At 43.8% G+C, this 27,343-nt stretch overlaps 1 protein-coding gene across 1 annotated transcript in view; it reads right to left on the reverse strand.

The window, feature by feature from the left end:
- Asah2 (N-acylsphingosine amidohydrolase 2) overlaps window positions 1–27,343 on the reverse strand; it is a 94,129-nt gene that overhangs the window by 30,471 nt on the left and 36,315 nt on the right. Inside the window, exons 4-9 of the mRNA XM_005352140.3 lie at window positions 25,040–25,200; window positions 21,180–21,329; window positions 16,466–16,642; window positions 14,758–14,885; window positions 13,418–13,495; window positions 491–611 (exon numbers count right to left, since the gene is read on the reverse strand). Of these exons, the coding sequence (XP_005352197.1) occupies window positions 491–611; window positions 13,418–13,495; window positions 14,758–14,885; window positions 16,466–16,642; window positions 21,180–21,329; window positions 25,040–25,200 (815 nt within the window). The remainder of the gene's footprint in view (window positions 1–490; window positions 612–13,417; window positions 13,496–14,757; window positions 14,886–16,465; window positions 16,643–21,179; window positions 21,330–25,039; window positions 25,201–27,343) is intronic.

A 27,343-nucleotide genomic window follows, 5' to 3' on the forward strand; every position in this document is an offset into this window, starting at 1 on the left:
GGTGCACAATACTCTCCATCACCAAGGATGAACGTTAGCGTCAGCGAAGTGAATTGTAGTACCAGCTTATCCACAGACTATTACAGGCTACGGAAATACAAATCTGATCTTTCTCATATAATTGGTTGTAAATTTACAAAGCCATCAAATAAGAGACATCTGCTACCAAGAACAAATGGTGCCTTGATTATTTAAAACATTTCTTTCCGCAATGGGAGAAAATAGATAGACAAGTAGATATCTCTTTGTGTGTTGGGGGAGGGGCAGGTAAAGCACCAGAAGAGGGGTCAAATCTCCTGAAACTGGAGTCGTAGGTGGTTGTGAGGCTCCTGATATGGGTGCTAGGAATCAAGCCCTGTCCTCTGTAAGAGTAGCAAATACTCTTAGAAATGAGTCATTTAACCAGGCCAGTGAATTCTTCCTATCCATGAAAACACTTTACTCTTGACATTTGAATCAACGTGAAGATTTCAGGGACGATGATTCTCACCTGTCCAGGTAGATATCCTCTGTTCTTCTCTTGCTCAAACAGGTAGGCTGCGTAGCCCATATTGTCGCTGTTCACAAGGTGGTTGCTATTGTTCATGCTGACGGGGTGGATGGCAAACCAGCTATAAGAGAGCAGAGAGTTCCACGTTAATTTAGAGAGCCCAAGGAGTGGGACAAAAGGTGACGTCTTCTCTCAAAGGTTTACGTCTTTTCCAGCAAGTAAAAGCACTTTGTGAGACTGACCCGCTACCTACTGCCCCAGTAAAGTGCATTAAAGTGTCTTAAATTCTAAGCAGCCTACATTCAGATTCTTTCACTGTTGGTCAGATAAAATTGCCAATAATATGCCCAAGAGTTCTGATCATTCACATCAGAAAAATACAGGACTTCATTTTCATGGATATTGCATCACGATTATCTTCACAAAAGCTTTAACAACTTCCAAGGGTGGTCAGTTACTAGAGAATAGTCCAAATAATTGGATAGACATAGACTTTGTCCTTCAGGACAGACACAAAGATGATAACTATCCCAATTAACCCAATCCAATTCAGTAGACTCTTAGTGAGAGTTAGCAGCATGCCACGCCTGGAATAAATGGAGGTTTCTCTTAGAATCTCACAGAAGACAGAGATGTGGACAAAACGCCCTTAATGTGATATGACAAATGAATGATATAAAAAGGCTTTTCAGACACAGATGACTAGCAATTAATTTGAAAGGCATCACAGAGATAGAAACAGCAGAGGAAGTGCATGAAGGCCTAAGAGAAGATGTTATGCATAAGTCAGCATGTCCTTCTGCATAGTAGTACCTTGTTTAAATATAGACCCATGCACTTTACAAGCTGGACACATCTGTTACTTTATTTCACAACGCTGGCAGGCCATTCGCCTCCATCTGCACAGGTGACACAGAGAAGCAAAATGATTGCCCGAATGTCATAGAAGACTGGTGTCCTCTGACAGCTTGTCTGGAAGCCATCATACATCAGACCTTCGCACAGGGGAAAGAAGCTGTTGCTGTGATTTGGCTGTGAAATTTCTCCCACCGAGTCTTGTGTCCAAAAGCTTCATCCCTAACTGGTGGTACTGTTTCGAGAGAGAACAGAACTCTTTGGCTATGGAGCCTAGCTCACCTACGTAGAATTGTAGGCACCTGGTTTGAAGTCGTTAACTTGTGCTTTGCCGTGAAATGAAGCCACAGCTGTCCCCTGTTAGCCGCTCTGTGGCAATTTCCCTGACAAACTATGAGCAAACCACATCGTTCCTGAAGTTCTTTTCGGGCATGTTGTCAACGTGGTAGGGAAAGCTAGCTATGGGAAATGCCGGTGGAGTGCGGGAGCGGAAAAGCGGCTGAACCAAAATGCTCAAGCAAAGAGAAATGCTGGTTCCTGGAGTCTCAGGTTAATTTAGGAGTTTTCAAACTCCTGAGGAGCCAATCCTATGCTGGGGAAAAAAGGTTTAAATGTTTAGCTTGCATCAGTACCTAAGTGAAAACAGCACATAAAACGAAACATTTATTTAAAGACTCAGGTCGTTTTAGGACTTTGAGATCCACTTAAATCCTCCATTCTCATTGCGTAATAGTGGAAGCAGGGTTAGGGATGATGGCTTGAAGCTCGGTGTACGGGGCCAGCAGCATAAAAAGATTGCTTTGATTGGTGCAGTGCAGTGTGGTCTGGTGTGGGTTACAAAGGACTGGGAGAGACTACAGGAGCTAAAAGCCTCCAACCAGCAGAAGCCCAATGGTGCTCTACGGGAGGAAGGCCAATGTGGCCAGCTCTTTCACCACATATATAAATTTCTCTCTCTCTCTCTCTCTCTCTCTCTCTCTCTCTCTCTCTCTCTCTCTTTCTCTTTCTCTCTGTGTGTGTCTGTAACATAGTATATAGTATGTACTATGTAGATATAATAATCGTTATATAGTAATTGACTTTACAATTCTTCAGGTAGTAAATAGCACAAAAACGGAATTGTCACATATTAAGCATAATAAACAATACACATAGTCAAAAATCCAGCCAGTGTATTGTTTTCGTATTCTGATTTAAAGGGATAGGAAATAGACTTCATTGGGCTGTCAATATAACTCAGCGGTAGAGCACTTACTTAGCATGTGCACGGCCCTAAACTATACACAAACACACATGCATGCACACAAATCGATTAAACAAACTCATACATTTCAAAACTTTATCCAATACAGACTGGCTATTAAACCCTTATAAGAAATTATTTTATTTTAATTTCAAGAATGAGATGTTAGAACTGGGCTGCTACCTTGCACAGCTCCCCTTTTTCAGTTACTGACGTATGCCCTTCGGGGACAGTGTCTGTGAGCCTGAGCTGGACATCTCACCCGAAGTGACTTTATATCAAGGGACACACCACATCCTGTACCCCAACACTCCCCTACCTCCTGCCAGGGAATCTGAGAGACTGAGTACAGCTCTGGCTGTGAACCCAGGAGTGCTGTAGAAGGAGGCTCTTTCCTGTGGCACATGGGACTGATTCGCCTCAGAGATGCTCCCATCCCAGGCCCTGGCCAATCCTCCGAGTCCGCCATGTTGCTGCATCTCTGTCTATCCATGGTATCGATAACCTTTCTGATACACTCCTCGTCCCCTTGGTATCTCTCAGTCTCTCCTGAACCCTCACTACATCCAGAGACCTAACCACACTGAGCTGTAGTTACCTATTTCTCTAAAAATAAAGACTTTGCTGAATAGAGCTGTACACTGAAATATTTATGAATGGAATATAAGCTTCCTGCTGTTGGTTGTAAAAATACTCTAGTAGAACAAACAAAAAACGAGAGTGGAAGAATGAAACAGAATGGCAGGATGTTGCCATTGTTATCAAAGCTGATTGTCACTGCATGGAGATTGTCCTACGAGTGACCCTGATTAACTCTAAGCTTTTGCCTTTCGTTAAAAAATAATAATAATGAGATCCTTCTGCCTAAGGTTCCAAAATTAATTCCAAAAATTACTAAGTACAGTAAGTTTCTGGAGAAATCATCAGTCTGTAAAAATAATTCTGTCCCTAAGGTGTCTACTAGTAACTGTGCAAGGGTGTGGACACAGAAGACTGCCTAAGCTCACCCTCCAGAAGCCACCTTACAGAGTCTATATCTGAAAAAACCCTACCTTGGTCTCTTCCTTCGACTCCCTTTTTATCCCTCCCCACTTTCTCCCTCTATCTGTCCCTTGATTTCCATCTGCCTCTTAAAACATGAAATAAATTCAAATAAACTATTTCACTATTAGATATATTTTGCTGTTTTAATATTTCATTTATTGGGTTTGGAAGAAAAAACATTGCTGATGTTCACAGTAGGCTCATGATTTCTCAACCATGATCTATTGACAATGAGGTGCGCCGGATTCAACCACTACACAATGGAAAAAAAAGGCACAGAACAATTGTCTCAATGTTGACTGTTATTTCTCTCCATGTTCAAGGCAAGGGACTTCAAATACATCTTTAGTCAGATTATTTTTCAGAAGTAATGATCATTCTCCTTTTCAAATAATTAAACTAAGCCTCCAAGTGACACAACAGCCTGACCAAGTTCACATTCATGCATCAAGGCAGATCAAGGCAGGTCCCCATTGTGGAACCCTGGCTCTTCCCCTCTATTCATTCACTTGCTCGCCGATACAAAACAGGGCATCATCTCGCCTTGAGAAAGGATGTAATATTTACCTTCAAGGTAAAGAACTCATGAGAGAAGAAGTAGAGGAAATAGTGCCTGCAAAGGCTACAGATGGGAAGAGATGTGTTCGGAGAATGGATAGATGGCCAGGGGCCTGAGCAGAAGCAGCTGAGCAAAGAGGAACAAGCCACTGGACAAGGCATCCTGCCGATGTCAAGTCACTGGAGCATGAAATGTAACTGCTACTGAGCTGATTCCCACGGAACACACGTTTTGGTGTGTTTCCATACTAAAGAAGTCATAATTACACACATTAATGTCTGTGGGGAAATCAAATGCTGAGAATTTCTCCTGATTAGATGACAAACTTAATCTATTTATTTCATCTACTTTACAGCTTAGGAAAATCAATTGCTCACTTGCAATAACTACTCAAGCTGTCACTTGAGCTACAGAAGAAGGGAACACATCTTCCTGCTCCTCCCTTTGAAAGGTATGCCCTGAAAATTTTGGGCACGTCACAATGTCTAAGGAACTATGGTAGTGGTGAATACTGAGTCACAGTCACATTAATTTTAAAAGATTATGGCTATGATTCATTTTTTTTCTGTTTGAAGTAATATTCCTCAAAGCAAATTTCCAAAGAGTGGAGGAAAGACTTAGTATCTCAGAAGGAGTTCAAATGAAGACCTAAAAGGACAAACATGCCCCTGATGACACTTTATGCATAAGGGTGATGTCATACCTCTCTGTAATAAAGGATCCGGAACTCTATTTCACGTCAGTGCAAAACAATCAAGAAAATAAGCCGAATCAGAGACCATTTACACTACAAAGATTACTACAAAATTCCAGAGACTGAAAAGCAGTACATGTCAACAGAATGTATAAATAAACAAGCAGCACAATAAGATTGACAAGTATAATGAAGGTTTTCTGCTATATAAATAAGACATTGGAGGAGGAATATTCTTAGGGCCAATGACTGAATACAAAATGTGTTTTTTGCTTTGAAAAAATTCGTAACTCTTCTAAAACAAATAGCAAGCCTACCACTGGTTCCATGCACAGCTCTGAGCCTAATAAAGAAACATAATATGAACTGTACCCTTTGCAGGAGGTACAGGAATGTGGTCACTGGGAACATAACCCAGTGGCTGCTCAGTTCACTGAGCCAGGTACTTCAGTCGTTCTAGAATCAAAGGCTGGCTTGGTGATACACCTTGCAAGGGCCCCTGTGCTAGCTGTAGCCCCCACCCAGCTCAAATATCCACAGACAAGGAAATAGAACAGTGTTAGTACATTCAAAGGTGGTACTCACAGAGTCTAGTGGGGACACGGGAACTCTGGGTGAACAGTACAAAAAGCTATCTTGGTTTCATAATCAAAGTAAAGCTTAAATCAGATCATACCTGCTTAACATTGGCCCTAACTCTAATTGCTGACATTCACGAAGAGGAGGAAACAGAGTAAACAAACAACAAGGACAAAGAGGGATGGCCTAGAGCTGAAGAGAAAAGGCAACGTGAGGATGGAGTCGGCCTGAACGGTGTGTCCGCAGCATGAGGAAGCCAAGGGCTGAGGACAATCACTATAAGCTAAGAATAACACTGCACAGACTCTTTCTCAAAGGACAGCATTAACCCTGTCGATGCCTTGATTTTGGACTTCTGGTCTCTTTATGCATGAGAGGACAAACTGCTGTTATTTGAAGCCCATTCTATCTGTGAGTAACATCCCAGAGAAACTAACACACAGCACACAAAGATATATAAGAATGGCCAAGAGCCGGGCGGTGGTGGCACACGCTTTTAATCCCAGCACTTGGGAGGCAGAGGCAGGCGGATCTCTGGGAGTTCGAGGCCAGCCTGGTCTACAAGAGCTAGTTCCGGGACAGGCACCAAAGCTACAGAGAAACCCCGTCTTGAAAAACCAAAAACCAAAAAAAAAAAAAAAAAAAAAGGCTAAGACTACCAACTCACCAACTCCAAAAGGGTTGTAGTGACTTTCTGATGTGAGATTTTCCTCTTTACCATTAGGGAATAAAGAAAACTGGCTTGACCTGATAGGGTAGAACAGAGCTAGGTGGGGAAAACTAAACTGAATGCTGGGAGAAAGAAGGAGGAGTTAGGGAGAAGCTATGTAACCTTGCAGGACACAGACACCGGAACTTTACCAGGTAAACCACAGCCTCATAGCGATACACAGATTAATAGAAATGGGTTAAATTAAGATATAAGAATGGGCCAGTAAGAAGCTAGAGCTAATGGGCCAAGCAGTGTTTTAAATAATAAGGTTTCCGTATGATTATTTCAGGGCTGAGCAGTCAGGAACCAACTAGTGGTCTAATCACAACAACTTTCACCTATTTGAGCTGCAGTGTTTAATATCTGTAAAAATAAAAAAAAACCACAGCAGTAATCAGTTACAGGAACTAACACAAGTAAAGTACTGAGCATCTAGACTGGCCTAGAGTAAGAATGGAATGTGTGTGTGTGTGTGTGTGTGTGTGTGTGTGTGTGTGTTCATTGTCATGGCATGGATGGGTCTATTGATATTCTAACAAGGATGCTCATGAAGAAAGCATAAGATTCTGTAAGCATAAATATTCATAGTAGTAAGAGTATTAATGCAACACTAAAATAAAAGAGCGGATGACTCACACATGCAGCCCATGCATGTTAAGCCAATAAATGAGCTTGAAATGATTAAGTGAGGAAACTCTGCCCTCTAGTGGCAGAGAGAGGATGCTCATTAAATACCCATATGCATATCAACTTCCCACGCCCCCTCAAAGGGTGGGGCATGTGAACAGTTCTGACTTAATGACATGCTTGCAGAAGGACTAACAAATAGCCAATCCTCTGGATTTCCACAAACCTTCACTATGTTAAGCTACTGGAGTTTCATGTTCTGCCTGCTGTGGTATTTGTCATGAATCATTGTAATGAACACACCTGGGTCACCTCCCTTACAATCCTTCTTACCTCATCCCATTGGAAACTTTGGGGGAAAGAGAAGGAAAGAGGTCTGATTGAATTATACTGGAAGCATTATTCAGCCCATAATTTGACCCCAATGGAATCTGAGTCTTTCTAAAAGGCTCAGAGAGAGGAAAGACAGTGGTGCGCAGCCAAAGGAGGCTGGGCGGGCAGCATCCTCAGAAGAATGTCCCTATCCCTGTACCCAAGAAGAGATGAACATTCTCGGCGATCCCTTTCTCATTATCAAAAATCCTGCCCAAGAAAGGCCTTTGCTGTAACGATACCGGGGAGATACTCTGGGTGGATTCCATGTAGTAATGACAAACAAAAGTCTATCTTTACAATCTGACCAAGAAATCAACAGTAGAAAAACAGGACATTATCAACAAGGGTGATTTGTGAAAACTCAGCCTAACTAGGAAGTGAAAAACTTCAAAGGAAACCAATAGCACTTTGATTTTCCTAAGTCTGTTTCTGGATGGGCACAGTGATGGATGATACCATCGGGGCTAGCTGGAGTCCGAGAGGGAACACTGCTCACCTTTACAGCGAGAGCATCAGGAAGGCAACACATAGTTAATGCTTTAAAGTTAAGTATTCCCTTGGTTCAGAGTCCCAGCTGCAAGAAAGCAGCTGGAAGAATCTCTGGCAAATGTAGATTTGTGGAGGAATTGTTATGACAATGGCGAGTCAAGCATATTCCCACAATGTGAAGTTTACATTCGAATTGCAAGATACAATGGAATGCAGTATGGAGTACTACGAAACAGGTTTAAATGGTAATATGAAAATCATTAATACTGAAACATATCCATAAGGTATTGCTAAATAAAAAATAAAACTTTATAAATAATAAAGCCCCACTTTATAAAGAACTTCTAGCGTTTTTGGCAAAAGTTAAAATGACCATGCCATAAAATGTCCCTAGATGTTAACTCGGATCCTCAATATTAACAGATGACTTTTATTCACAAATTTTTCCTTGGAGTTCACAATTTGAAAACTGTGTGAATATGAAAGTCTTTTAAATAACAAGAAACTATGGCCATCACTAGGACAATGTCATTGCTAAAATCACAGGACCAGGCTAGAGAAGTACTTCTGGCTTATTAAAGGGGACTGGCAAGGTCTTCTGAATCAAGAGACACTGTCACCACTGGCATCACTGAAAACGACGATCTGCCATGTAAAGGCGACTTTTAAATCTCTTTCTATCCAAAAGCGAGAGATGGGACAGGAGCGAAGTATTGAAGACAAGAAGCAAATCTCACACAGAGGGAGACACACGAAAGCCCAGATGTAGAATGATCAGTTTCTGAAAACAGGATGGAGATTGTCAAATATGAAACAAAAAATGGCCTGGAGGTGGTGGCGCAGGCCTTTAATCCCAGCACTTGGGAGGCAGAGGCAGGTGGAACTCTGTGAGTTCAAGGCCAACCTGGTCTATAAGAGCTAGTTCCAGGACAGCCAGCAGAGAAACTCTGTGTCAAAAATAAATAAATATACAGCGTTTTCAAGAAGCACCCTCCTCAAACCAAAGAACAAAGAAAGATTGAAGAAGTGATTTTCAAAAATACATTGAGACCGCTCCCCTGCAAAGAGTTGAATTCGTTATATTTAATAAAACTGCACCGACTTTGAGTCAAAAAGTATTTAAAGATAGGAAGAGAGATGCCACAAAATCAAACAAGCAACCAAGAATTGGTTTGAATGTCTCAGTGTGAGAAGGTAACATCTTGATATTTTCATGCTATTTTGAAGTTTAATGCTTTGTGGGGGGAAGAGAGTGAGCATGATCAGCCACCCTCACTGAGTGTTCTCTCATTCACACTTACTTACAACTGTTTCTATATGGGAAGATTAACTCTTAACCATAGCGAGCTTACAGTGGGATAATTGTATGGTTGATTTTATTTTTCCTGTCTACACCGCTAAATTTTCCATGTTTTTTATTCACATGCTGGAAAACAAAATTTGGATTAGAAAAAAAATAGCACCGGGGCTGGAGAGATGGCTCAGAGATTAAGAGCACTGGCTGTTCTTCCAGAGGACCTGGGTTCAATTCCCAGCAACCAGGGGGTGACTCACAAAGGTCTGTAATGAGATCTAGTGTCCTCTTCTGGCCTGCAGGCATGCATACAATCAGAACACCAAATACATAGTAAATTAATAAAAAGTCTTTAAAAAACAAAAAGAAAGAAGGGAAAGAAAAGAAAAAATAATAATTCCATAGATTTCTTCTGGTTAAGAACTTTCCAGGTACTCAACAATCAAACAAGTTCAAGGTCTTCTGCCTGGTTTTTATGGTTTTGTTTTCCAAAGCTGAGATACAGGAATGTTATCAGGCAATGGCCATTACTTTGGCACATGAAAGGCCTTATCAAGCGCCTTTCCTTTCCAAGAAGAAGTACCAGATCTAGCAGGAGGCACACGGCCATCTCAACTTCCCTGGAGAAGAACAAAGCACAGCTGGAAGGAAGATCAAGGCTGAGAGGCAGTGGTGGCTGTCAGAGCAACTCAGAAAGAGCAGGACAGGAAAGGCCCATAGGGACAGGGACCAGAGCCTCCCAAAGCAGAGCTAATGCTGGCGGAGAAAACAAGGATGAGGTGAAATGGAGAAAAAAAAAAAAAAAAAAGACAAGATGCAGACTTGTCTAACTAAACCACGGTGGTACATGCCTGTAATTGCAGCTCTGGGGACTTTGGGCTGGGACATCATCTGTCTATGGACAGTGTTACACCATGGGACCCTGCTTCAGTGTTTTTTAAATGGTTTCTTGAAAAGTTGCTACTGAAATTTTAGCCTTTGTTATGTGAGTGATGTCAAGTGAACAGGATGGGGGAAGTGGACAGGGTAGAAAAGAGGGAGCCACTGAGAACAGAGAGTCAGGCACAGTGACTTACACAGTCACGGTCGTAGAAGGCCATATGTAATATTTACACAAACATACCGTGTCTCTGAGTCCTAGAAAGCCACATGGTTCGGGCATTTCCACACAATGGACTTTGCTAGATTCCTACACAAATTATTCCAAGGATTTTCACACATCAGTACCCTTGTTGTTTCTCAAATGTTCCTTCAAAGGCCACCCTTCCGGGTCCCTTTTGGCAAGAACTGAAGGATTTGCAAGATACAAAATAGAAGGCAAGGGAGAAACTACTCACAGGGAGGGAAGGGGAAACGGTGGAAGACTAGGAAAGAAAGGGGGTGGCATAGGGGAGGGGCTAGGGAAGAAATGGGGCTAGGGAAAAGAGGGGAGGGAGGGAGGGAGGAAAGGAGGGAGGGAGGAGAGAGCACTCTACTGCACAAAGGGAAGGAAGGCAAGCTCAAGCCTGCTCCTTTGTATTTTTCCTGAGGGAAGAAGTCCAAGTTTTCTCAGCTGCCACTCACAGCCATGTTCAAAGGGACCTGTGTGTCAGGAAGGGCTGGTCCTTTCCCTCTCCAGAACCGGCACTCCGGCTATCTGCTCTGCCCTTGTAAGGCTGTCTCATTTGGTTTAGAAGAAAGAGACATGGTTTTCCTTTCTTCCCTCACAGGCTCTGACATCAGGATTTCTTAACTCTCCGCCATATTTCCTGCCTTGAATGACAGACAGATATGACTTCCAGAATCCATCAAGTGGCTCTTACAGATGGCGCATAGCTTCTGTCTCACTTCATGGTTCAGAACACCCCAGACATGCTTCTTTGTCCAGAGGACAATCAGTGCTTTTGCTTGGTGGTGGGGGCGGGGACTAGGAAATAATGCTTCCATGGACCAACCAGAGCAATGGAGGCTGACAGGTACAGAATATCGTGTGGTTTGTGGACCAGTTTGGCTCCTATAACTTCATTTCCTTTCTCAAGTCCCAACTCTTCCTAACTCTTCAAGTCCTGGCTCCTGACCTCACAGTAAAATACTTGAATGAACAATTCTCTTGGCCTTAACCCCAAATTTCTCCTGGCTTTGTTGCTATTTTATTTTTGTTTTGTTTCTAGTTTGGCTTTTAGAGATAAGGTCTCAATATGTAGACTGGACTGGACTGGAACTTTGGACTGCTTTCCTGAGTGCTGAAATAAGCTGTATGCACCACGACACTGGACAAGATAAAAAATCTTTACTTTATATCTAATCTGTGACTCTGTCTCATACGCCCTGCCCTCTGGTCTCTAGATACCAGATATCCTATCAGTTGTGCAAATGGAACAGCCCGTGCCTCTCCATGGATACTAAACATTTCTCTCATCCCCCATTTTGTCATTAATAATTGGTTTTTAGTACTGCTACTTCTTCCTCTGGGAAATATTTTCCAATCTTTCTGGCAGGGTCAAATTCCCTTAGGAAAGCCCCATACCTATTCCTTTCTAAACATGTAAGCCAGCTAGGATTAATTATACAATTACTAGCATTTAGCCCAATCATTTTATGTGTATTTTATGACACTTAAAGGCCTTCTGTTTCCATCAGTGGGCTGAAGGTCCTATGACAACAGTGGCTCATGTCTATCTTGTATTTTTTTAATGTATTCATAGAACAGTTATCACTATGTGGCAAGAGGCAGGAACAGTTAGGTCAAAAAGAACGTGGGGTAGCAGCAGAATCAATAGCAAGTTACTGTAGGATGTCAAGCATAGCAGATGGAGAAGCTTTGCTAAGATCTTGACAGTTGACTCTGGGACTTCCAGATCTGCAATATGGTGACTTAGAAAGCATCACAGAACATCTTGGTCCTAAAACTAGGTGTTTCAATTGCCTGATACCATTGCTGAATGATTCAAAGCTAGTAAGAAGCAATCGTAAGAGACTTCAATCATTCAGACAAGCGCTAAATCGAAAGAGTAAAGGCAAGGCCCCATGCCCACCAATTGTGGGCTACTCCGGAAAACTAAGTAGAGGTACATGTTCTGGTCCCAATCTTCTCCTAAATAGTTCATACTAATGTACTCTACAACTTGAGCTTGAAGCTCAATTCCCTTCGTCACCCTGTCCTGGACACTGTAACCCAACTCACTGTTTTTCAAGTCTTCCTGAGAAATCCTTAACTCCTTCCAAGTTCAGTTCAAGAAACACTCTTGAAACAACTCAGTACTATATACCCCAATGCCTCGCAGCATTAATGAACACAATACATTAATTCATTCATCATCCCTTATTGAACAATATTTGTGATCGTCTTTATCTTATGGTCCTTTGACTATTTTATCTCCTAATGAGTCTATGAAAGGACTCACTTTAACCCATAGTAAGCTTGGGATAAGACAGTCACATAATGGATCTCTAAAGTCACATAGCTGAGAACATGACAGCCCAGAGGTAAACCAAGATACTTTACTGTAGCACCAAGCATTCCCAGAAACTTTCTGAGGGCATTTTTATAGCTCTTAAGTCCAAAGGTCAAAGTGTTTAGACCAATGCTAGACCACCTACTCAATTCCTAGATCAGTTCAAATGCAGTGAACAAAAATGGCAGATGAAGACAAACACACTCTCTTTGAAGAAAACTGGGTCTATGCTTTCCTGCATGATGTCCCTTTCACAAAACCATGTCAAAATCTGGGCTAAGCTGTAGTTTTGCCTCTTTTCCAGCCTTGGGTGATGTCAGCTCAGCTTCTGTCCCTGGGGGGGGGGGCATTGTCTTGTATTAAATTTTATTCTTTTAGGAAAATACATCACAGAAGTTCACATGTTAGATCTTGAGAAAGTGAGAAACAGTAACATTTGCTGTGTTACTAGCCATGGTAGCACACACCAGCATTCAGGTTGAGACAAGAGGATGGTTATTTCATGACCAGCCTGGGCTACACAGGAAGACAAAGCCAGCCTGAACTATGGAATAAAATCCTGTCTTAGAACCTTAAAGGCTAGGGGTGCAGCTTTGTGGTAGAGCAAGCCTAATATGCGTAAGACCCTGGGCTCCATCTCCATCCAGCACCATGAAAATCAAAGCAAAACGACTCTACTTGGTCTTTATATCATGAGACAGGTACATATATGCTGAGATTACCACTAAAATCCCTCACTTGAGTCATTTTTCTTTTGATTAATTTATAAGCAGTGTGCTTAGCACTTAGAGGCTAAGAACCATGCCCAAGTTCTCATGGCTGAATCCATCCATATGTGCTTGATGCCAAGCCTGGATTTCTATCCATACAACTAATTCTCAGCACTTAATGCCACTCATTAAGCATCTTTTTATTCTTCCGGTAACTATGAAAAGGCATTCATATAGGGAGGGAGAGAGGGAGGGAAGAGAGGGAGGGAAGGAAGAAGGGAGGGAGAGTGGGAAAGAAAGAGGATGGATTACCTGATAAGGCCCAAGTCTTCTCCTTTCAAATCTACCATTTTCAAGACTACCATTTCCTTGTCTGTGTCTGAAGAATACCTGTCAGCCAAATAAAGAAACTTGGTCAGTGTTTGTTAGAAACTGACCCTAAGCTCCTACTGACAACAGACGCAGACACAAAAACAAACAAAATAGGGGTGGGGGAGATGGCTCCATGGATAAGGGCATTGGCCAGGTAAGTCTGAAGACTTGAAATTGGTCTCTGGAAATCATAAAAAAGAAAGGAGAGAACAAGCTCCCAGAAGGTGTCCTCTGGCTACCTTATACGTGCTGTGGTATGAGTTCTTTCAATACACATATGTACACGTGCGCGCACACACACACACACACACACACACACACTAATAAAAATAAATAAAATTTAATGCTTCTTCGTGAACTCCAGAGTAAAGAGCATGCAGCTGTACACTGCAGCCATGATCAACTAACTGAAGCTAAAATACATTTTTACATCATATGCATGGTATTATATGATGTGGATGTGTCTCTTACAAACTGAATTTATGTTTGAAGTGCCTACTAATACCAACTTTCAGTAGAATCTCTTCAGAAGGACACAGATTGCAAACGAAGGTCAGTCAAGACCTGAAACCCCAGAATTCTCCATCTTTTCAAGGGAAATCGGATTATAACTTCTAAAAATAAGTAGCCTTGGCAACTAGACTGATGTAATCTGTCAAGCAGCCGAGGTAGAACTGAGATGTCACTGTAAGCTGCCACAGTACCCACGCATCTCTTCTCATCGTTCACAAGCCTGGCTCATCACTATAAAAGCACCGAGCCCTCGCACAGTCCGCTGGCTGCTCCGTTTAGTTATGATTGTGTCCTATCTGGCTCTTTCTCTCAATTCTCTCACCTTCCATGTTCTGCTCAGGTAGACTAAGATGATGCATCTGAACAACACATAATAATAAGATGGAATAAGCCCTGCTCCTTAAATGATGTGCTCTACACATTGGAATCTCCATTTTATAGACGGAGCAACCGAGACCCAACAAAGGGGGTGAGAAGTCTCCAAACGCGACACAGTAGAAAACAGTAACTCCCTGCAGGGTCACAGGCTCGTAAGCCTCCACGGGGTTTCCCACGGACAACAATATGCGGGGATGGTGAAAAGAATCCATGTCTGTCTCTACATTTATTTCTTGCTTCTTCTTGCCTGAGACAAACATGTTAAAGTTATCTTCTTTATTACTCTTCTGGGACCCACTACACCCTAGAACTTACCAGCTCTGCCCTTAGAGTTTGTTGCTGTTCAGTGAAAAACACACAGTTACACCGTCTGCATGATTCCCACTGACCTCGCTCTCTCCGACGGCGGGTTCTGCAGGTAAGAAGAGGGGCTTCGGTTGATCTGCACATTAGCAACGTTTCCTTTGTTGATAAAGATTTTGCCTGGTTTAAGATTTGTGTGTGCTATCTCAATGCTCTGAAAGTTCAAAAAATAAAGGAATAAAGAGTTGTAAGTTCATGCATTTTTGTGGAGATGTTGAGCAAGGCCAATAGAAGATGTCGCCGACACCCTTCATTGTTTCTTATGTGCCCCCAATGTAAGGAAAGGCTGGAGACCCACGGGACCAGCATCATTCTGGAGGGAAGGGAAGGGAAGTGATGGGTAAGGATGTTTGGTACTTATAAGTCACAACCCACAAGAGTTCCATCTCTTGGGCTCTGTGGTCTGCTAGGTCATGAAAAATGTTATAATTTTAGGGCCAAAATGGGAGACTTGACTTCTACCACTCTGGAACAAAATGTATTCAATTTTCCTCTTGATCTCATCATCCTCTTTGTTTTCAATCATCTTTAACTGGAAGCCATGAAGGGACATTTTTATCACAACTTAGTATATATTAACTTACACTCACTAAAACAAAAATTCACAAAACAAACTATGCTCTCATAAGGTGTGTAGCATGTAGTTCCCAATCTGCTCTACTGGGATCTTTTATAATTAATATTTCTTACAAACCATGACATTTATTTTATAAACCTTTAACACATTACTAAACACAGTATAAAAATATTGTAAAGGAAAGCCTGTCTTTGTGGGGTTAATTTTGTGGAGGAAAAAGAGAGAGAGAAGGACTAACTCTGAAAGGCAAAAAGAGAGAGAGAGAGAGAGAGAGAGAGACAGAGAGAGACAGAGAGAGAGAGAGACAGAGAGAGACAGAGAGACAGAGAGAGACAGAGAGAGAGACAGAGAGAGAGACAGAGAGAGAGAGAGAGAGAGAGAGAGAGAGAGAGAACACTGATAGAATCTCACACAAGAAATGATTGTAAGCTTGAAGACAACTAGGGAGGAAGGAGAAAAGAGCCCAAGTCAGGAATGGGAGAGGAATTGGGAGGGTGGGGGCTGATGAAGGATGGGAGTAAGCAAAGGGAAGGAGACAAAAGGAACCGAATAGGGTCATGCAAGAGTGAGCGTCAATCAGTACCCGAAAAGCTACTCCTGAAGGATTAAGAAATGAACTGCTAAAGGATATTTCTTTGCATTAATACGATGCCCAATGGCCATCAGGTAATCCTACCTTTTTGTTTTTGTTAATTCTGAGTACTAACTAACACAAACCATGTTAAACCAACAATTCCTATGCTGTTTAACTTACAGAAAGTAGTATATTATCTGCAGCAGTTTCTCTAGCCACAAGGGATGTCTGGATGACAAAGTCCCGACTTGCTTAGCATGTGGACTTTTTGCATACTGGTCCCCAGCCCACAGCACCTCCTTTCCCTCCTTATAAAAACCCTGTCACAGCTGAGTCCCTTAGGTGTTCTCTCTCCTTTTGGGGGAGGAGACTATAGCATCCTCTATCATTTCCTGAATATTAGTTTCTGAGCTGTATAGAGACAGATCTCCCTCAGGTAACACTGGAAAAGAGGAAGAAAGGCAGACACCAAAAGTGAACTCAGACCCCAATCCTCCAGGGAATTTCTCTGCATAACACTAAACCAGTTCTGAAATGTCCCTGTGAACAGTGAACTGCAGCCAGTAGGGAGCTCTTCACCTACCTTCACAATGCCAGACACCAGGTATTGAAAGGTTCGATTGCTGAAGCCTTCACTGGCTAGTATATAGAGTGTGTATTGGAAATATCCTGCTGGACCTGAGTGTGTGTGAGTGCCACTCAGGATAACGTTGTCTCTTCGGTACAGAGAGCCATATTTACTCTGTAGCTGCTTCAGGACCTTGAAAGAAAGCAAAACATAGAACTAAGAAGGATCCATGGCATCTCTGCAGGAAAGTGGGTTCTGAAGAGCTCAAGCACAGGTCTGCCCCGACCACCTCCTTTTCAAGCGGCCCCTCCCTCCACATTGCTCATCGTAGTAACAAGCGCAATGATGCCAGCAGATGCCAACATTTTGCAGGGGCCTGCAATGTGCTAGTATAGCATTGGCTAGACATTTTATGTACATTATACTATTTAAAATATTCACAGAAACCCCCAAAGCAGTAATTATCAACCTTATTTTTCAGCTGAGAACACTGATATACAAAAGTTAATTTTCCCACTAATCTAAGGAGTAGCAGAGATCAAACTCCAGGTCTAAGACTGTGAAATACAACTCTCATCTATTCCTCTTTCAAAATCTAGCATTTCTCGCAGACAGAAATACATTGTTTTAACCTCGAAGGTGTTTTCTTATAATGAAAGAGAAAACCAAAAATAATTATGTGCTGTTAATCTACACAGTGATGAACTCTGTGCGGGAAAACATTGCAGGGTAAGGGAAATAGTGAGGGGTAAAGAGGGGTCTCCCTAAAGAGCGGCTCTGTTTGTCAAGTGTTTAAATGAAAGAAAAGAAGCTGCTTGTGCCAGGAAAAGCATCCCAGAGTCAGCAAAGGCCTCACAGCCTCGCTTTGCAAGATAGCGAATCCTCTGTTCTTTGACACAGACTATTGCACTTGTTGGTCAACATTAAACCACCTACCGCGTGTGAGGTCACCCCAGGAATCTAGCGGAGGACTTGCATAGGAAGGAACCATCCTGTCGGCACTAACATGTGAGATATATGAGTGAGAAGCACCCCCCCATTCACAGCATCTAAACACACAGACACCGACTGCAGCCAAACCAGCTGGGTACTGCTTTGAGCCACAAGGTTTCTGAATTTCCTTGTTTAGCAGTAGATAAAGGAACGTTAGCAAATGTTCACTACATTAGTCAGTCAATGAACACACACATATGTACACACACACATGAAGAAAACACAGAAAAAAATGGTAATACGATGCTGAGCAGCTAATCATGATTCTGTTTAATCACCTGCCAACTGACAGTCACTCATACTGTTACTTCTCAGTGGCACATCATTACAATGACACCATAAAAGTGTCAGTCACTGCCAGGTTGCCTCATCCAGCCTTAACAGGAAAGGAGGTGCCTAGTCTTGCTGCAACTTGATTTCCCATGGCTGGCTGATATACATGGAAGGCCTGCACAGTTTTGGAAGGAGAGGGAGAAGGAAGGAATGGAGCAGAAGTTGGGCGTGGAGAAGGGGGCAGACGGAAGGACTGGAGGGAGAGAGAAGAGGAAGGTGGGGAACTGGTTGGGCCAGGAAAAAAAGTCATTATTGTTTAATTAGTAATAAAAAATTTTAAACAGGGAGAATAATATGTCTTTTAAAGTATCAATCACAAAGCATCAACTAGCGGCGTCTCTCAAGAACTAATGCCATCCAGTTCCAGCACACAATTGGTCTAACAGGAAAGGAGTTTGTGCACTAAGGTGCATTCAATCTGCAGAGATAACAATTTACTCTCTTCTTCATTAACTAAATCCTTGCTCCCATTTGTGGTCATTAAAGGAAAACAGAAGACCATGTGAAGTATTTTGCCTCATTAGCCTATCTATGCCCCCAAGGTTTCCATATACGATGACTGTTTTTAAAATCAACTTGCCACAAATTAGAATTACCAGAATAGGGGGCTAGAGAGATGGTTCAGTGGCTAAGAGCACCTGCAACTCTTGTAGAGGACCCTGGTTCTGTTCCCAGCACCCCATGACTGCTCATAACAGTCTATAACTGTTTCAGGAGAGCTTGTGTCCTCTTCTGGCCTCTTTAGGTACTGTGCATATATGTTTCCATACATACAGGCAAACACTCACTCATATAAAATAAAATAAATAAACCTAAAGAAGAAGAAATAATTACCGAGGAATTTTCTTAATTGCCTTTATTTATATGGGAAAACCTACACCAAATGTGAGCAGGACCTTTGGGTAGCAGCCCAGACAAGGAAATGTTTCCACCTTTTTCTCTCATTGCTGAATTAATCTACCCTGTTTGCTGCTGCTCCAGAGTCCTCTGTTGGTGTTAGAACCAGTGTTCCCAGGCTCCCATCACTGACTGAGGATCCGTAGCTCTCCCCAGAACCTTACAGGACCTCAGTGCCAGATGGAGACTGCTGAGATACCCAGAAACTATCAGTCTCTCTTGTGTGAGTCAATTACTGTGGAGCTGGCTACTCCCACTGCAGAGGCTCCCTGCCTCAAGGGCCCGGTTCTCAGCCTCTGGGCTGTGAGACAACTGTTGTTACGGTTTCAAAGGAAGGTGATTTAATAAAATACATTTTTAAAAAAAATATTTTCCTATCTATCAGTTCTTTTCCTCTAGAGAACCCTAACTATGCCGCATTCACCTAAGCAATACCGTGGAAAGAAAATGACAAGCTTTAACTAGCAACCCTCTGACAAAGTAGCCTTCGGCTCCATCCCAGCGAGTTTCTGTCTCTTTTGTTTGACTTTGACACTAGTACCAAGGCCTCAACCCTCCGCTATATTCCCCTAGTAACTACCACAGTCACTGAAAAAAAAAAAAAATCTATCAGAAGGGAAGATGATCAATGACTGGACCACCATGGAGCTGGATTAAAACCAAAGACCGTTGTTCTCACAGTTCTCTAATAGGACAAGAAAATGGGAAAACACAGAGTGAAAGTCAAGTTTAAAGTCCCTCCCCCATTCATCTCATCCCTAATAAACTCTAACTTAGAATTAAATACATTTCTTCATGCTGAGTCAAGTCTGAGCTCTTAAGAAAGATAGTAATTATGAATCTTGGATTGTTGAACAAAACTGCTCACAGCCATCTTAAAGCGCAGCCTCTGGTAGAGACTGAAGGGAAAGAACTAAGATGCTGACAAGCTAGCCATGCCTGCAAGTAACTCTTACAGACAACCGTGGTCTGCTTTCAAGAAAGGAAGGTTGTGTTTGCCCGGAACAAAGCAGTTACAGTCCTGTCTACTGCTTACTTCTTTGTCTTCCCTTTCTGTTCCACCCTGCTGCAAATGCTCTTGGGAACGCGAGCAGAAGAGGGAGAAAGACGTTCTGTATAGAAATCCCTGTGCGCAATCCCCAACACCACAGAAACCACAAGTAATCCTGGTATGCAGAGGATGTAGAGGCAGAAAAATCATGAGTTCAAAGTTATCCTTAGCTATACAGTGACTTTATGGCCCTCACAGTCTGCATGAGACACTGTCTGAGATAAAGGGTCTGGGGTTAATGTCTCTTTTGAGAATGCAGTTTTTTCATAACCCAGCTCTAGCATTTGCTAAGAACTACCTTAATTTTGGAAGGTGACTCCCCTCCTCTAAGATCCTGTCTGGGGATAATAGCAGAGCCAGCTCAGGGTTGTATTGTTTGTGTAGGAGGGAGGAAAATACTTAACTCCCTCGTCCTGTCTACACATGGGAGAGGCTCCCACTACACTCGCAATAGTGACAACACCAGACCGTACCTTCGGGCTGTGTCATCACTACCCTCCACACAGCACAGCAGCAAAGCTTTCAACAAGAGAGAGTGACAGAACACCAGCCTACATGACTGATCCCTGGTCACTTCTCTGGTCGGCCTTACACCTCTCTCCCTCTTTCTCATGCCGGTGAGTCTGCGCACACTCCCAGGTCATAGTCGCCACTAGATCTGAGCCTACATAGAAAGTAGCTCTGGATCAGGCCTTTAAAACTGGTTAGGAGTCTGGCGAGGGTCCTATGACTGCACTGGATTCCCCCCTCCTTCCTCTCCTGCCTGGGGTCCTCTCTCTTCTTCCTTCTTCCTCTTTCTCTGCTCCTTAAGGCCTCAAGCAACTCAGGACCCTTTATGTGCCTCTCTGCTCACCCAACCATCTACACAGGTAAGTATCAATCTCTACATTCCGAGGAGGGGGCATCAAATTCTGTCACATTCTACAGTAGGGTAAGGATGAAGATTCTTTAAACAACCAAAGCGATTTTCCAACTCATCTTACAATAACCAGACTGGCATAACAGCCCCTTCATGTGACCATCAACCATTTCCTTCCATTAACAGTTCATGGTCAACCTCCTTGCAAAGCTCAATTTCAGTCCTCAACTGATTCCTTACACGAATCCTCAATCGTGTGCAAACTAGAGAAGAAGGCGAGTGACCAGGTGGTGCTCTGGGGTGTCTGACAAGGATGACTACGTGAGAATCCCTGTGAAAGGAAGTGGTCAATAGCAAGCTTTCAGAGAACATTTGCATTCTTAACAATGAGGAGCCATCAGCATAACCGGGAGCCGGTTTTAGAAAGGAACAAACACTTAGACTTCAATAACAAAGGGCATCTGCCTGTGTAATTGTCCTTACATTGAAGATGGGAGATACTCTTTAGTTGAGAGGGCAAGCCTGTGGAGTTCCCACCGTGGGCATTCACAGACTATCCCCTGCCCCACCCCCTGCCCTGCCATTTCAAGTCTTACCTCCAGCCTGAGTCGTTGGGAAATCATACATAGTTCAACACTGACAAATGCCATCCGATTTGACCCATCTGAATCCGCCAAGATGAAAGCGCGGCTGTACAGCCTGGTGAGGAGGCCCTGTGCATTCTGGCCGCTTTTGCCATAGCCCATCTGAAAGGAGAGAAAGTCACTGAGCTTTTCTAGGATGCAGGCGCAGTAATACCAGGAGAGACCGTTCGGACACACAAAGAGAAAATCATTGTGACTCTGTGGTTCAGTGAGACTGTGTCTGTGTGTGTGTGTGTGTGTGTGTGTGTTCCCAAAAATGCAAAGAAGACAAACTCGAGATAGAGTACTGATCAGACTGTCTGTCCTTCTCTGTAAGGAGTGAGCAGGTGGCTGCACCTTCAGGGGCCTTCCCAAGCCTTTGATGAGATGCTTTTCTGCTAAGTTCTTAGAAGAAAGGTACTGCTTCCCCTCCCCCATCTTCACTCAGCTTTTTACCGGGTTCATCATTCTCTAGACTAAGCCAAGTAAGACCGGGCACTCTGTGACCCTTCTCTCACCATCCGTTGGGACTATACCCAAGTCTTCCAATGGCCACCTCTACTCTTCGCCTTCCCATTCATGAAGAGTGTTCAGTTAGGGTTTATAGTTCAGGGTTACTCTTCCCAACAGACAGCTTGGCATAAGCCATAGAGCATTAAGAGTATTTGCTAGAAGGGAGCAAATTCCAGCAGACCACTTCCTGCTCTTGTTTCCTGGGCAAGCAGCGAGGTGAGTGGGTATTTCCACAATTGGTATGCTGCAGACGACAGGCTGCCTCTGAGTCATGGAAGCGCTTGATGCTGGCCCCTTCTCAATTTACAGTTTTAGCTGTCTTTGTCTATGCTGACATAGCGACCCTTGCCTTTAATTCCAACACTGAGAGGGCAAAAGCGGGTGTATCTTCACGAGTTCATGGTCAGCCTGGTCTTCATGGTGAGTTCCAGGTCAGCCAAAATTCACTTGGCAAAACTTTGTCTCAAAACAAATAAATAAATATGAAAACAAAAACAAACAAGCAGAAACCAAAATCTATATTTGTCTATATTTTAAAAGTGGGAGATTTCTAATCTCAAATCTTCAGAGATCTTCTGGCTTCTCACCCCAAAACTAGCAAATAGGAAAGGTCAGAATGTATGGATCCACTCACAAAAAAATCATCAGTTGACTTTAAAAAGGACTTGTAGGATGGACACAGATGGTACCCCCTCAAATTCCAGACTTTAAGGTCTGTGGGGATGCTCTGTGCCCAGTGCCAGAGGTACCATCATACCAAGTGCTGCCAGAGGTCTCTAGGCCTGGGCATGGCAAAGAGAAAAGGCAACAACTCCATGCCATCCCTTGTGGCTAGTATGGACAGTGTTTAGTCAAGTGCCACCAGTGACCCAATCAAGAGCCCTGATGTTGGACAGGTGGTCACCACTGTGCTGAGAGAGTAAAAGGCGGGGCAGCTGCAGCAGGACCATGGTCCTTGGTAGCAGCCCAGGTCAGGTTGCCACCATGGCCTCTGGTGAATGAGTGCAGGCTATCCAGTTGGTGTCCCCCACAGCAGTGAAACACTCCAACAAACACGACCCCCCATGGTGGTCCAGACCACAGGCTCTTGTGGGGCCCCCAGTGATGACATAAGCCACAGACATCAACACATGCCCACTGGGTGTGCCAGGGCTGAGATCAAGACCTGGCCCTTGTTTACAGCCCAGGCCAAGGAATCTCCCTGGACTTGGGAGGCCAGCTGGCCAGTCCCATCAGGCCATTCCTCACCACCCTCACCTCTCCAGATCTGCCTCTCTCCCCAGCCCACAAGCCCCCCTGTGGCATCAAGACCAAAGGCCATGTCTGGTTCCATGGCCCAGTTGCAGCTGTGGGCTGTAGTGATTCCCACGGCTTGTGTTATCACTGGGGTCATTGGTACCATGCTGTACTGAGTTGGCCCCACCCTCCACTGGCCCTGGTATCACCTGCCCCTTGATGGGTATTGTCACAGGTACGCCCCACCCTTCAGGGGAGAACTCAACTCCACACTTGGGAAAGATGACCCCACCCCTCACCTGGGAATCACACTAGAGTTGACCCTGTGGACTGGGGCACAGATGAGTCAACCCTGAGGGCGTGAGGGCAGGAGAACTGACCCAGCAAGCCCCTAGTCTGCTGTGTGATGGCATGGGTGAGGCAAAGATGTCCTCCCGTCCTCTGCCCATTGCTACCTGTGGCAGGTGAAAGGGCTGGCCCTGAGGTCACAAGAGTAGAATAGCTAGCCCTGATCCTCATCAACTGCAGTGCCGGAGAAAGCAGCCTCTGCTTCCCGTCCAGGTCAGGACAGTACACTACAGCTGACCCTTCTAAATGCTTTGCTACCTGTGGCAAGAGCGAGAGCTAACCCGGGGCCATGAGAAGGAAATAACTAGCTCTGTCCAACACAAGACATGGCGCATAGCAAAGTGAGTTCTGTGTTCTGCCTGGGCAGCACACTACAGCTTATCCTGTTGTTCGGGATCCCGAGTGAGCCAGCTCTGAGGGCGTGAGAACGGGAGAGCTGATCCCACCCCCACCTCATGTTGCCCCTACAGCAAACAGGAGAGAGGACCCCGTCCCTTGCCTGGCCCTGGTGATATGAGTGAGGGGGACTGCTGTGGGATTATGCTCTTGTGCACTGTAAAGATTTGTCACTTGTACTAACTTCATATAATACTGATTGGCCAGTAGTCAGACAGGAAGTATAGGTGGAGCAACCAAACTAGGAGAATTCTGGGAAGAGGAAAGGCAAAGAGTCAGTTACCTACCAGATGCAGAGGAAGCAAAATTAGAATGCCTTACTGAGACAAGGTACCAAGCCACGTGGTTAAACATAGACAAGAATTGTGGGTGAATTTAAGTCATAAGAGCTGGTTAGTAATAAGCCTGAGCAATAGGCCAAACAGTGTATAATTAATAGAAGCCTCTGTGTGTTTTGGAGGGACTGAATGGCTACAGGACTGGGTGGGACAGAAACTTCCATCTACAAGGGACTCAGATCTGATGGCCTGAGAGCAGAATTGCCCCTGCTTCTTGTTGTAGGCTGCATTGGATTAGCTGGCCTGGGCAGTGATGGAGAGCTCAGCCAGGTAGTGACAATGACAGAAAACTAGAGAGCTGGCCAACCCAGCCACCACCCAGGCCCAGAACAAGGGCTATGAGTTGGTCCACCCCAGCATCCATCAAATCTATAAACGGTCAGAGCTTGTGAAGGGGATGAATCTACAGATCCCAAACAGTACCATCTCCATGACACAGGACAACAACAGGGTCTCCAAAAGGAGCCTCAATGAGAGCCCATTATTGGTGGAGTTGAGCAAGCCAGAGGACTTGAGCCAGACCAGTGACTTGTGGTAAGGAACACTTGCAAGTAAGGATGAAAAGACGAAAGGGTAAACTGTGTGTCTCAACAGGCCACACTACACCTTCAGTAAGATTCTTCCTTCTTGTTTTGTTTTGTTTGCTTTGGTTTTAGGTCTTTGTTGTGAGTTTTGGTTTTTCTTTTAAATTTGACTTTGTTTTGCGGGGAGGTTGCAAGGGCAGAAGGCAGATGCGAGGGGCCAGGGAGACAAGTGGGCTCTGAATGTATGATGTGAAATTCACAGAGAATCAATACAAGTAAAAAAAAAAAAAAAGACTTGTGATAATTGAATTTTGAAAACTGGTTTTTCTTATAGGATAATATTCTTAGTGCTAGACAGCAGCTATGTCAACACAAAAGCTAGAAACGATTACATGATAATCAGAAAAGAAGGATAGCACATAATAAAATAAAATTGCTTATTCCATGCCCTATTTAAGGAGCCCAGACATTTACTTACCAAATTGATATCCGATACTTGTCCTGTGCAGTCGGCTCGCCCAACACCAATGTAGTAGCCACTGAAGTTCTGAGATGGAGGAGGCTCTGAAATGTGTGTGGTCGGAGAGGTCTGGGTGGCTGCGGGGCCCTGGGTGGTTGAAGACCCATGATTTCCGGAGTCTAAAAACAGAACAGGACATTTGAGAAACAACACTTTATCGCCCTTATGCCCTGGCCACGAATAGAAGACAGAGTTTCGAGTTTTCAAGGGTGATGTTTGCTATTGCCTCTCATTTTTAGTTTTCTTTGGCTTTGGATTGGTCCCTTCATTTCTTAGGACCGTGTCTCATTATGGAATTCAAGTTGGCTTTGAACCCAAAGATCTTCCAGTCTTTGCCTTCTATATGCTGGGATTGTAGCTGTGTGCCACCATGCCTTGCATAATGCATTCACCTATCTATAAAATCGAAAGTGAGACCTGGGAGCCTCTGTGAAATCATAAGTCAAAGCACCGTCTGGCTCCTGGACTGGCGATGTTTCAGAAAAAGCAAGGCCTTGGCAAACACTCTCCAACCTCAATTTCTCCCCAGCATTTCCCTGTCACCCGTCTTGTTCCTTCCCTACTTCCCTACCCTACTCAAGCCGATCATGTAGAAGTGACTGCTGCTAAGCCTCCTAAATCCAAGCCCTGGGTTGGACTTCTTTTTCCATTCTCTCCAGACTTCCCACTGCTCCCCTCTCCATCAAACGCTGTCCACCACTCCCTTCCGAGCCGATCCATCTCCATCATTCCTGCCTCTAGCCCGGTTCCTCATCAAAGATGTCATCCAAATGTCACTGCCCTGCTTTGGTCCTTAGCCTGCTAAGGCCTTTTATTAATGCAGCTTGAATCTTTGTATACTTGGTGACATAATTCTACCTCAATGTCATTTTCACACATTAATACATGTGTGGATGCATTAACACACACATATTCCATGCTGAATGTGCGTGTCTATAACATATAAAGACATAGGAATATCAGGGGATGCAAAATGATATAGAGATTAAAAGGCAAATGCCAGACACAAACTTCTTGCTTTGAAATTTAATTCTCCCGGTTATTAGTGGAACAAATGGCCTAATCTAATTCGCTCTGACTTTCCTGCCTATAGTAAGAGCTTATTAAGGTGCTTTCTGGTGCAGCTTTGTGCGCCAACCATGTGAAGACACATTAAAGCTGGAGCGCTGCTACTCTCTTGCCTTGGTTTTCTTTCCGGCTGGGAATGTTGTACATCTAGACCTTTGCTCATTTGTTTTTCTACTGCCAGACAGTAGCCAGGAGTAGCCACAGCATTAAATGTCGTTGTCATAGAGACTGGCAGTCAGAACAACTTGGAGACTGATAATTGGCTTCTTCCAAGATTCCAGAACTTTGGAATGAAAGTTTTAGAGACCAACAACTCCAACTGTAACCGACCTGGCAGTGGTGAAGATATTCCTAAGGGACACTTGCCCATCCTCCTAGCTATTAGCTACTTCAACAACGGACGCCAAGTCATTGGAATGTCCCCAGAAATTTCATGCTCCAAAGAGGAAAAGGGTGGGAACCTGGTGCCAGTCAGGGGTGGGGCAGGAGCTTATCTGCTAAAACAAGATCTCCTATTGTCCTGACAACTTGTCAGAACACCTTGCAAGACAGGACAAACTGAGACAGGATGTGTTAACCAAGCAGCTCCACATTCCACTTTCCTTGTGTTTAAATTAACCCTCATGCCAGGGGACTTGGGGTGGAAGGGTCACTGACCCTTGGGGTTCCTCTTTCCACTGTTACCTTATTGAATAAATCTTTTTATGCTTTTTAGTATGACTTTGTCTCTTTAATTGGCCTATTATGGACGAATAGCCAAGCATAGCTTGACAGAGTTTCTAGGGCCCAGGCTCCCATCCTCACAACTCTGGTGATATAAGTTTCGAAATAAACTTGGAGATGTGACAAACTGAGACTTCATGAGGAACATGTGATGGATCTGAGGCCCACGGCACCTCAGATGAGGCTCTGACGTTCTTGCAGCTGTATCTCCTGCACAGCCTCAGATGTTACAGGGAGAGAAGCATGACTTTTGCTTTTGCTGCACTGTCACCAACATTGAAATGTGATACAAACTAAGGCCAAGCCTCATACAGAGGACAAGCTCTTTGCGGTCTTCGCATTTCAATGTGTAAAATGGCATCAATGTGAGAACTTTCCTGGGGCAGCTGAGGATAGGGAACCTGAAATGATCCTATCCTATAGCCATACTGATGAATATTTTGCATATCACCATAGAACCTTCATCTGGCG

This window comes from Microtus ochrogaster, chromosome 8 (genome assembly GCF_000317375.1).
Source record: "Microtus ochrogaster isolate Prairie Vole_2 chromosome 8, MicOch1.0, whole genome shotgun sequence".
Lineage (NCBI taxonomy): Eukaryota > Metazoa > Chordata > Mammalia > Rodentia > Cricetidae > Microtus > Microtus ochrogaster.